We start from the raw sequence: 12,528 nt of genomic DNA on the forward strand, positions 1-12,528 counted from the left end.
CAAGTACGAGTAATATAGGCCAAAGTGCAGTCAAAGCACCAACAGGCTTCTCTGAACAGAGGCCAGCTTTCTTTTCCAATGAAAAAGCCCAGAAATCATTTGAGAAACAAAGTTTTCAATTTCCAAGCTCATGGATGGGGTTGGCACATTCACTATATGATGCTGATCTCCATGGAAATATACTACAAATCATTAAAAAAAAAAAAAAAAAAGGAAAAAAAAAGGAAAAAAAAGGTAAAATAGCCACACAAACAGTAGCTCTGGATTGGAAGTACTGGGCAGTGAGTTCACAGAGCTGAATAAGAAAGAACCAACTAAAAGAGTTAACTCTCAAATTAACTTCACAGTCCCTGCGAGCACACTCCTTATGGAATAAGATATTCTGAGGATTAAGAATATTCTTGCACATGTGATTTGTCTCTCCAGATAAAGCACATTTTTCAGCATTATTTCATTGTTGCATCCAGAACAGATGAAACCACTGAGATGGTGGTGCTGTGGTGTCTGATTCACAAAGCATTATGCAACCTGGCCAGGCTTTTAAGCTTTCCCACAGGCCAGTGGTTGACCTGTGAAAGAAACAGGTACAGAAGTTCTCACCTAATCATCTACCCATAAAACTCACAAAGTGTATTTTCAAAAGTGGGAGCAAGAACACGAGTCATGAAGAAGCCTCTGCCAACTGCCAAAGCAGTTAATCACAGAATGATTAGCATAGTTCAGGTCTGCAGCAGTATCCATGACCATGCAATACAGAGTACAGACAGACACTGCTGCACACAGCATTCCCACTGCACAGCTCCAACTATGCCCACTACTCCGGAAACCTTTTAACCAGGCTTAGCCAGGGGACAGTGGACTTCCCTGATTCTGTCAGCAAACAATCTGCTCTGACAAGTATGCATTTCAGGACCTATAAATGAACACCAACACGTGCCAGAACAGCCTCCTGGAGACAGTATCTGTGCCTGTAGAACATCTCTGGCTTTAGAAACAGTTCAACCAACTGCTGCGTGGACGGGGGAATCGTGTTTGAGCAATGAAGACTGTTCTACCAGGAACTGCCATGCCTCAGTTTTGTAAGGACTAGAAAGAATTGTGAAGTATTTCCCCTCCATTTTTTCAGTTTTAGTCTCATGAAGAGAGAATCAACTGCACAACAACAAACAATGGACACAAAAACTGAGGTACACTGATAAGAAGAAAAGCCTGCCCTCCAGCTGCTGGCCCAGGAGATGTGAAGCACATTCTCAACATCTGTTTGATACAGAAGATCATCACTGCAGGAGCCAGGAGGAGGAGTTAGTTCACAGCACACCCAGCAGCTGGCAGGGGCTGACTTCAAAAACAGGTAAGTACTCCACTTGCACACATTACCAAGCAGTACTTATTGCCCACATTTTCCCTCCAAACAAGATTAATGGAGGTCTCAAGCATTCAGTTACGCAGAAGCAAAGGGTAAAGGCAGAGATGAAGTGATCCCACTTGAAGCAGTGTAGTCTGAGGAATAAAACTGCAGAATCTGTTTGCCTGACAAAGGCCAATAAATGCTGTTCCCTGTTCAATGTCACCAACAAATGTTGATTTAACTGGATTTGAACAAACAATGGGAGGCTTACCTTTATAGCACAAGCTCCCTTAATATAAATTGCATAAAATACTCCAAAAGCTAGACAGAATCAACACTGTTCAGTAAATCAGAAACAACCACCAAGAGAAATAAAACCCAGAAACCCCTCTGCACCAGCAGTTAGTACTCAGCAGATTACCTCAAAGCCCACTGTTTCAGACTGAAGCACTCACAAAAATAGTCATTTTTAAGTAAGTGCTTCTGTCGATATCTCAGTCTAGACAAGTCTTTTCAGATTATGCCAAAATCCACACTTGACATTCCATTTAGCTTTGTAGCTACTCCAGATCAAAAATCCCCCTTGATTTCATGGTGGGCTACTCTGCTTAGTGTAAAGCAAACATCATTGCATTTTTCCATCCAGTAGCTGGGTAGTTTAAAAGTTATTCCCTAACATGCAACAAGTGAAACTCCTAGAGCAGCAAAAACCATGAATGAAACACAACGCCTGTATACAAAAGAAATAATCAAGGTGCCACAAGAGGTTTAAGTGCTAAGGACTTTCTGCTGTTAGTATTGCATTCAGGAGCTGGAAAGCTGATGGGATGTACGTTTTGTGTTGCAGCTAAAAATTTCAGGGGCCAGTAGTGTCCCAGCTATTTTTCCTCAAGCAATCACAACCTCAGGATGCCATTTCATGAGATGTTCTGAGCCAATTTAGCTGCCTTATACTAAGAAGTGGAGGTCCTGCTCCTGGCTACCTCTTCATCCCTTTGCTATCATATCCACTCCATCCTCCAGATCCCATCATGCTGCCACTTACCTTTTGCCAAATTTAGCACTTACCTGACCACACAATAATCCAATTCATCTCACTGCAGCAGCAGAAAAATAAGAGTGGCAATAAAAGGGTTTGCTGCCATTCTAGTGAGCTGAATCAGTTTACCATGTGATTAAGCGAGTGCCAGAGCTAGCACAAGAGGTCTGGAAGGCAGGAGGAGAGGAGGAAAGCTCCTTTTCAGAACAGTGAGCCAAGAATTCAGTTCATGAAAAAAATAAATAAATCACACCTTCAAGCCAACTGGATGCCAGCCAGCTTCACCCAGCTCACCATCCTAACTGGCAAGCATCAAAGAGATCAAAGACAACCAGCTACTGTGAACTGTCTCACAACAAATTATTTGATCGTCTGAAACAAAACCCACCAAGATGCATGGCAAAAATCAACCAGATTGTTAAGATCAAGTTATGGTTCATAAACAACCACTGTCTCCACACATCTTTAATGAAAACTGTACCACTCAAGTGCAGACTGTCTTTCATGAGTGTTCTGGCACTTCCTTGGAAGCTTTTACAAACCAGAAAAACAGGCATCCCCAACACTACCCTAGCATGTTCCTGACAGCAATTGTTTTCATGGACTCTACCACACAGTATTACAACTCAGCAACCCATTAATATTAGTGAATTTCACCAGGTGTCTGGATGTGTCAGAACAGGCACAACCCAGTAGTAAAATCCCTTAATGCACATACTCACCATCCATAAGGAGCCAGTGGCCAGTTAGAACCCAGATAAGGACAAGCATCACAGACAGAGAAAATGAGAGCAACTCAGCAGCAGTGAAACGCCCGCAGCAGCCAAAGGAAATCCTAGGAACAATATATAAACATTAGGTAGAAGACTTTATATGTTTCCATTTAAAGAACAGAAAATGGACACTGCTGGAACAAGGCTCAACTGCTGATGAAAGATGCCAAGAACAACAAAGCTCCTTTGCCACAAATAGATACCAAAACAGCAACAAAATAGAAGCTTTCCCTACATTCAAAAAATGTGTGTAAAGCCTGAACTACAGAGATGGAAAAAACCCTGTAAATCCTGTCTCCTCTCTTGAAATTGTTACCATGAATGCTATTTCTTAGTACCATCTAAGATAGTGCTTTTTGCAACATGAACTACAGACACAAGGTTTAAAAAAAAAAAAAAAAAAAAAAAGCTTCACAACATGACATTAACAACTGTAATTTTCACCAGTGTAGCTACAGTCCCTAAAAGAGCCAGCATTAAAATCCACAGTCCAATGTTAACAAGCATTAAAATCTGATACCAAATCCCAAACTTTGAAATCTCAGGCATAATAAGCCAAACTTCTTAAAAAACCACTGCTGGGAAATCTAGTTCCCTCCAATGGCAGCACATTTCCCAGGCTGGCAAGCCTGTGTGACTTGCAGGAATTTTGCTTCCTAGTTTCAAAGTGGAAACATGGTGCTGGCACAAAAAACAAGCACAAACATCAGCCCTGAAGCCCTGAGGTTAATGCTCATAACCAAAGACTCTGTTTAAGAATTCTCATTAGAAGAAATAAATAAAACATCCAAGAACAGAAGCAAAAGATTTGTCAAGTCCTTACTTGTTTTGAGGTGAACAAGGCCGTGTTAAGTACTGGCACATTGGGAGCAGAAGGAAAGCAAAAGCTATTGTTGCAAGGACTAGAAAAAGAAGAAAAAGTAATATTAGTACATTCAAACATAATTTCTACAGTACACAAACAAGCTGCTCCAGTTTGAAAAAGCTCTTGTAACAATGCCCTATGCTGCAGCATTATTAAAGCAAGAGCAGCTAAAGGCTCCAAGATTCTCTGCAGAACTTCTATTGTTAGTATGCTTTCAAACTTTAAACTTTAAATTCCAATTAAAATGAAAGCTGTCAGAGGAATGCAACACCCATACCCAAACCTTAAAAAAAAGTCCTAAAGCTATTCACGATCATGTCAACAAGAAAACAGTTGTTTAAGAACTTACTGCAAACTGGTTGTGAGATTCTTTTAAAAATCAACATATGACACAGACTAAGTCAGCATAATAAAGGATATTTTTTTCCACTTTTTAACTCAAATATTCAGTTTCTTCCTTCATCTCACTCAAAACCCTTTAACTCATTACTGAAACACAGTATAACTTAAAATAAGTTATTTTCACTAGCTGCCAGCTAAATTTTTTTAAAATACAAAGTGTTTTTAAGTTCTTGAAAACACGACAATAAAAGTGTATAAATATCCAAACAGACAATTTCCATAAACATTTTCTTTTTTAGGAAGCATACTTATCCCACCCACACATATGTAAAAACATTTAGTAACAGCTGGTATTTATAATTTTTCCTTAATTTTTTTTTTTTACTTTCTTACATGTGGTAACTCATTACCCATTGAACTAGGAATCTTTTCAGAGGTGCCTGGCAAAGAATGCTGCACAGCAAAACCTGTCCCCTGTTGCCCCAGCTCCTGCAGGCCTCACTGTTTGCTCTGCCTCCACCACAGCAGGACTGATGTTTCCTCATCCAAACTGATACTCTTTGCCCCTGGAATCTCTCCTACCTCTTCCTCCCCTCCAGCCCTTCTCAGCAGGGAACCCTGCCACTCCAAACCACTGCCACCCCAAAGCTGGGCTCATTCAGAGTAGAATTAAATTATAATCACACTAATACAGTGCCCATGAGTTTCCACTCCCAGTCTCATTCCTGACTGTCCAGGCTTCCAGTCATAAATTTTCCCTTCCCCCTAGTCTCAACACCTATTATTCAGCTGACAATTCTTTGGCTTTACTCCTTTCTGCAGGCAAGGTGCCAACTCAGCAGCTCTGTCCTCTGCTTAGCAGCTGGTCCTGGCCTTGGGCTGCTTGCCTCACCTACCCTTGCTCCTGACTCTTCCCTGAAAGACAAATCTTTGTGGGAGAAAAGATTTAAGAGGGCTTTAAGAAACCAGATTTCAGCTATAATTCAGAAATCCCACCACATCAGCCTCTCAAATCTGTAGTAAGAGGATGTAAAATAGCACTACTTGAGCTTCAGAGGACAGAGGGGCCAAGTCCCCCAGTTCCCAATGCAGGGTCCATCCTGCTGTACAGCCTGTAACAAAGCTGTGCAGTTCAGAGGTTCTGGGGTCAGAGCCCCCTGTGCTTAGTGACACCCTCTGATGCAAGACAGAGGAAAAGCACAGAAGGATCATGAAACCAGGTTAAAGAACAAGGATACTCAAGTGCACCATCCAGACAGACTCAATCCTCTTGAACCTGCAGCAAACCCCAATGGACACAATATTAACTAATTACACATCACAATCGTTACAAATAAAGTTGCAAATGCCAATTTCTCTTTTGTCATAAATCTTCCCTACTAATATTTATCTATGAGTGTGTATACATTCCCCTAATGAGCAGAGATTTATATTTCACCCATCAACACCAACCCTGTTTAAGAGGCTGGGGAGGATGGATAGCTCGGGAGTTAAATCATGAGGGAAAAGCCTGCATTGCATATACATGAATTATGAGAGGATGAGAGGTATTTAGGGCTTTAGAAGTCTTCACAGACTCAGTATGTGGACTGAGGAGTACAATTTTTAAAAGCTGCTGCATATCTGGAGCAATAAGAAGAACCTTGCTAACAGCAGCTGGCCCCTTGAATAATTTTAAAAAGATCAAAAGGCAAAAATTTTCCAAAAATCAAAGCCCTCATACTGCTTAGATGACAAAATGTAAAAAATAATAAACAGGATCAGAGGACTTACAATTTATTTGTAGGCAACAGTTTCATTTGTGTTATAAATTCAAGGAGTGCAATAAAAAATAATACTTAAAATGCTATTGACACCAGAAGTACCCTTGAAATGAAGAGAAACTGCATGACAGCAAAACCAAAAATTAAACTAGAAAAAGAAATCTCTAGGTGGGATCTTCAGAGTTATGCTATGATCCTGTAAGGTACCTGAATTATGAAATACCATGTGCAGCTCTGAGCACTGCTTTATAAATGAGTGAACTGCATGTAAACTGATACATCCAGCATCTTTCACAACTCTGGCAATTTATAGTTCAGTAGGTTTAGCAAATATCTGGAGTGGAAAATACTTCTCAAATAATATTTGTCACGATATTCATAGCTACAGAGACATGAAAATACAGCTGAGAAACCTAATGAGTTTTTTTTTTTAAGTGCATTGTGATGTGCACTGTAAGTCTTATCAACATTTTTAAAATTATAGCAATGCTTTCTGGTCTATTCCAGTTCTTATAAAAAGAAGAAAACTTAGTCACCTGCTGTGCATATTGTAAAGACAACTTGAACTGAATCAAAGAAGAAGAACATAACTAGGAGAGACACAGATGCTCCAATGGGCAGGAACAACGCCTGGGTGGAATCAATGGTTTGAATACCTGCAGAAGAAAAGTAAGTGACATTTAACTTCTTACCACACACCTACTGACAGCCTGTCCTCACTGACACTGCTGAGGACTCTGACAGTGTCTCTCATGTCAGTGCTGGAACCACAGACATTTATTCCAAGATCCTTGTCCACTATCACATCCAAGCACAGCAGTCTGCAAAAACACTCCAGCTGAACTGCACAGCAGCAGTGGCTGGGTGTGTACAACAGCTCAGCCTTGCACAACCCAAGAAATTATAGTTGAAAGAAAATGTATGAATGTATTTTTGTGCCAGAGATGAGTAACAAGTTACAAAAATTAACATTATTTTGGGATTAGGAATCATAGAGCGATTCTGTATTTGCTTCATTCTATACTGAGCAACATCAACATGCTCAGCAGAGCACATGAAGGTTTTACTGAGCTTTCAACACAAGGTAAGAAGAGTCTGATCCAACAGCAGAGCTACAGACAGTGTTAGGCTGACCAAGCTCATGCAAAAGGTGCCACAGCTTCAAATTCCACTTGGGTGGAGGCCACCACACACTTAAATTGTATTACTGATTGCAATCACCAGACAACACCAAGCCTAACAATAAAGGGCAGTTTTCAAAAAAATATCCAAGTCATTTACCGGTTTATGAAACTACCAGCTCAGTTCAGCATGCACTACAATCATCTTTTCTTCTAAAACCCAACAAAAATCCATGCTGGCATTCTGTACCCTGAAGCAATTTTAAACAGGGCAACAATACTGATGTATTTTAGTCTGATTATTTCCCTCACCTCAACTACATGCTGTGAATACTATGGATTTACCATATTGTTTCATGAATTTTTAGAACTACTAACAAAATAGAGAAGATCAGGCTTTGAAAAGCCCACCTACCCTCACAAATTCTAATAATTAACCAGGCTCTTTAGCTGTATTTACATTTGATCATGAGTGTGGGGGCAAAGAAGCCAGAAGTAGTAAACCAATTCAAAATAACAGATGTAATTATACTTGCAGAGCATTAAAATAACAGGTAACATCTAGTAGCCACTTAGTGAGAAGTATCAAAAATGAAGTATCAATACAACACTGGGACTTAGATGAGATCTAATAATTAGCCACTGCTGTATGAAGTAGGGTTTTATCAGTGCCAAGGTTTAAAGCTTTTCAGGTTACCAAGCAGAATACCTGTGCATATGTATGTACACACATATACACAGACACACACATACAAGTAAATATACACACACATTGTATGTGAATGTGTCTTATTTTTTATTGTGCAGGAGTGGCAAGTTGTCTAAATAAGGGGTTAGCTACACCTGAGTATGTGGAAAAAATTTCAAACACAGGTGAAATACACTCACTGCAACTTAGTATCTGCCATAAACACTTCAGTGTTTTCATGAAAGGAAGCTAAACAATGAGCATGGAAGTCATAAGGCTTGCTCTGTATGGACTTTTATTAGTTCAGGTCATGGATCTATTATTCTTAAATATCAGTAGCAAAATAAACTAAAACAAAAAAACCCAAACCAGAACTCAATCACTTAGGATTTCTGTTACTGAGGTCTGGTACAAAAGGGTAAAGTACAACACAGATAGTCGAGTGTCAGTGCTAAGACACAGAAATTCCTGTGTTCTAATCTGTGACTTAGATCTAGCTCCCCCAGCTTTGAGAAAGGGCATTAATTCACATGCCCTTCAACTTCCCAAGAGAAAAAACAAACAAAACAAAGCCCCAGAAATGGCACGCTACAAACCACCTAGGCAGATGGGAATTAGTGCCTGCAGTGTTAAATGTCAAAGTTCTTCATTTCATTTCTGATCATTTTGACAGCGAGTCCTCTTCATGTGCTTATTCCCCAGCCCCAGACTGTCTTCTCTTACTTCCCAGATGCCAAAAGCCTCAACTGTTCATTGCTGAATCACCAAGCACAACCACCTTTTTGCTCTGTGCTGTCAGCAGAAACAGTGTTCTGACAACTATGTAAATACCAAGAGTCTGTATTTAAAAAATAAGGCAAAACCAGCAAAATATGCATGTAGCATAATATACATTAATTATTTTATAATTTCTAAGCTTAATTTCTTACTTTAAACAAAGCAACCTTAGCATTCAGGGTTTCATGCACAGGGCTGGTCACATATCTCATTCCTGTCTTCTAGACGTGTGGAATGTATAAATTCTAGAGCCTGTTCTCAGAATATTTATAGCAAATTTATAAATTGCTATAAATTAGACTCAGGAGTGAAATGTCAGTACATTGTGTACAATGCTATCCAGTTTAACTGTTCACATATATATTTTAACCTGCAAAACAGTGCATCTCAAATAGCCAAGCTGCCTGGAATCTATTTATAGATTAGAGAGAGGATAATCAGGTAGAAGCTGACATGTTAACCCCTACTCTGAACAGACTGTGTGTAGACACATGTTTTGTTGTCCATTACAAAAGAGTTGCCCAAAGCCATGCAAATTCAGTATTTCAATTTCTCTACTAATCAAGTTAAATTACATTTATGGACTTGCAAGCATACCATGAGATCTTTCAATGCTACAGTGATAAACTCCAGACAAAAAGAAATTACATTCCCTTCTCATAACTGTGGGGGTCTTTTATAAAATAAAGCTGTCTCCATTTCCTGTAAAACCCAGCAAATTGTGCAGCGTGCAATTTCTGTGCATTATGGAAATGTGACACTGATGTTTTAAATTTAGCTCCCAGTGGTATGAATTAGGAAGCAGCATTAGTGCACAGCAAGATGGTAAAGTGTGTAGGCAAACCAGTTCATTGTACCAGGTGAATCTACAGTGCACAGAGCTGAAACACACAGACAGATCAAGCACAAGAAGATGCAGCACAGTTAAGTGAGGAAAGAAAGGTAAGGACTAAAGCTAACCCTTACTGTTATTGGTGCTGTTGCCATTAAAAGACCCAGCTGCACTGCTATTGTCTTTCTCTTTATCTTGATTCTCAAAGTCCATGTTAAGGGACCTGTAGGAAACAAAGCAAACATCACAGGCAAGTTTCAAACTCCTATTTTGGCTTACAGGCTGCAGCTTCATTACCACTCTACCAGCATTTCATGATGGTAATTAGAGAAAGCACAATACATAACATTTAAAATAAATAAATAAACAATTAACTAAACGAATAAATAAATTCTTTCAGTAACAGAAGAGGCACCAAATCACACAGATTATATAATGAGACTATAGTGACCATAGTGTATCAACCCCATTAAGTGTTGACAAAAAGCTGCAACAAAGACATCTATTTGTGATACTGGGACATACAGAATGAGATGGCAATGCAATAAACATTTCAGTTCTCTGATGTACTTGAACTCTTTCCAAATTCTCATTTTGATCCTTTTCATTCAAATTTAACTACTGGGTTTCATTTTAAGAACAATATTATTTCCTTCCTCTCAATCTTATTATAAACGATGGTCAAATCTAACTTATAAGTAATTGTCCACTGAATGTCTTGCTTCATTGAAAGAGTTTCTGCAAAGCCTAGAAGGTTAGAGGAAGCTCCAAATAAACAGTACAAATTAATACTATTTAATTAATCCATAGGAGATTACAATACTCCCCTGTGTTCCTAGCTCAACTGTAATTTAGTCATCTTTTGATTTTTATCTATGCACTTAAAAAGAGTTCCCAAACAACACAGTATACAACCCCTTTTGCCAGCCTTGTCTAAATTGTATTCTAACTAAATTATCTTATCTAAATTATATTCTAATTCCTACAATTAAATTCAATGTTGTTTTTCATAAAAATACTAGAAATCAAGTTTACCATGCTAGTTTCTCATGCGTGGTAGCATGATTTAACTGCATATATTTTTATTCAGATAAGCTATAGAGAGCCACCAGAAGCACTGTACATCTCCCACTGTACTGCTCCTGTCTTCAGTCTGCAGCAGCATCCAGGTATTCCAATAAGAATTCCAGGTCAACAGGAATTACACCCCTTTTCAAGTTGAACTATGAGTAACTGAGCTATGTGAAGCAAACAAATCCTATCAATTTATCAGGCAAGTGAAAAATATACCACAATCTGCTATACAGTTCTAGAGGTATCAAAAAGTTCCCTGCTCACTGGGATCAGACTAAACAACCTTTAAAGCTCCCTTCAAACCCAAACTGTTCTATGATACTAAATTGTTTAATTTTGTGCTGCAGTCATACAACAGAAATCAAGCATACACAGGTCTGTAATACCAGGATTGAAGAGGATGAGCAGTTCCAAGACTCATCCAGTATAAAACTGGTTTGTTACTTCTTCTATTATGTAAGTTGTTTCCAAACAGTTGTATGAAATTATCAGCTTTTGGGTTCAGTCAAAATATGAGGAAGTTTCACCCTCAGATATCCAGTACTTCTACACAGATCATCAACTAAAAAGTTATGAAAAATACAAAGAGGCAATGGAGAACACTAAAATTCTAATAAATTAATCTTTTCTTCTTAGCTTGTTCTTATAAAGATCTCTCTGCTCTGCATCTTGTTTGGGGTACCTTTATCTTCCACTCACACTTCCTTTTTCCCAATTAATGCATTGCAGCCTTATAATTTTCTTCTCCAGCTATAAAAATTCATGAGAAGGCTGATAACCCTCCTGGACTTGATCCAAGTTTCACCCAAGCAAGATAATTCTTTTCTCAGTGCAGTGTTTCATTCCTCTCTGGAGTAGTGCAGTTGAGCAGGAACTTCACACCACTGTTATCCCAGTGGTATCACTCAGCTCATAATGTAAGGGACTGATATCAGCAAAGAGAACTGGAAAGAAACAATTTTCTCTACTGTTCATAAACAGCTTCAGTCCCTCTTCTTTCATTGCAATAGTGTCAGCAATTATTTATTACATTACTACCTATAAACATCCCTACCTCAAAAGTAAGAATAAATTAGGAAATTACTTTCACTTAGCAACAGCTGCTCATCCAAGACAACTCCTAAATAATCTCCAACCATTTCATTATTTGGCTCTTCCTTCTGCTATATATTATTACCAACATCATAAAAAAATGAGAAATTATCACTAAAGTATCTTCCAAGAAAACATTCTCCAAGAAAATTAAGAATTAGATTGTAAAACACAGTGTACTCAAAACTACTGGCCTGTAAAGAAATCTCAAGTTGGGAAACATTTGCTTCCCCCTCCAAGTTTCTGATGGGCTTCCAGAGGCAACGCTCAGCCAGCTCCTCCCATTGGGCAGTAAACTACAGAGTTGTTTCTCCTGTAGGTTCTAGCAGCTCAAGCTGGTAGGATTTTTAGCAAAATATTTCAGAGCAATTTGGATCAGCCTCCCAAAGGGAACCACTCAAGTGCTACACCAAGGCCAAAGAATGACTAAGCTGCTGACATGAGACTATCCTGGAAGTTCAGATCCAAGGATGGATCACTGCCACTGCAGTCATGCTTCAGGGAAACCCTGCAGGAGAGTATGGAGGAAGTATGAAAGCCAGCAGATAGCTACAGTGTTACCCACAGATGAAATACATTGAAAAGTTCCTTTTTGCTTTACTTAGTGAGGACAGTCACCCTCTTAACAGCTCTAGGACTATGAGAATTGTGGATTTCCATAGCATTGCCAGATTTCAATTGCTCTAAAAAATTACAGTGAGAATCGATCACTGAGCTGAGACAGTTTTAATTCAACCAAATCTCACTGCGTATCATAGCCTAAAATATGTTGTGTGCTCCAGTGTTGCTAGAGTCACTTTTCAAATGTTCCTGT

The 12,528-nt window shown here is 39.0% G+C and overlaps 1 protein-coding gene and 1 long non-coding RNA gene across 6 annotated transcripts in view; one reads left to right on the top strand and one right to left on the bottom strand.

Moving 5' to 3' along the window:
* The window catches only part of SPPL3 (signal peptide peptidase like 3), a 56,064-nt gene that overhangs the window by 7,552 nt on the left and 35,984 nt on the right, over positions 1–12,528 (bottom strand). For 3 of the 5 annotated variants that reach the window (XM_071762910.1, XM_071762908.1, XM_071762912.1), the window contains exons 3-6: positions 9,677–9,771; positions 6,667–6,786; positions 3,984–4,062; positions 3,110–3,222 (exon numbers count right to left, since the gene is read on the bottom strand). In XM_071762910.1, the coding sequence (XP_071619011.1) occupies positions 3,110–3,222; positions 3,984–4,062; positions 6,667–6,786; positions 9,677–9,771 (407 nt within the window). The remainder of the gene's footprint in view (positions 1–3,109; positions 3,223–3,983; positions 4,063–6,666; positions 6,787–9,676; positions 9,772–12,528) is intronic. The other 2 variants (XM_071762911.1, XM_071762909.1) reach the window with 1 other exon arrangement.
* Positions 861–7,395, top strand: LOC139805019 (uncharacterized). Its single transcript, XR_011729646.1, has 2 exons — positions 861–1,351; positions 6,638–7,395. It is a non-coding gene; the product is annotated as an uncharacterized lncRNA (long non-coding RNA).

Source organism: Heliangelus exortis, chromosome 19, assembly GCF_036169615.1.
Source record: "Heliangelus exortis chromosome 19, bHelExo1.hap1, whole genome shotgun sequence".
Classification (NCBI taxonomy): Eukaryota; Metazoa; Chordata; class Aves; order Apodiformes; family Trochilidae; genus Heliangelus; species Heliangelus exortis.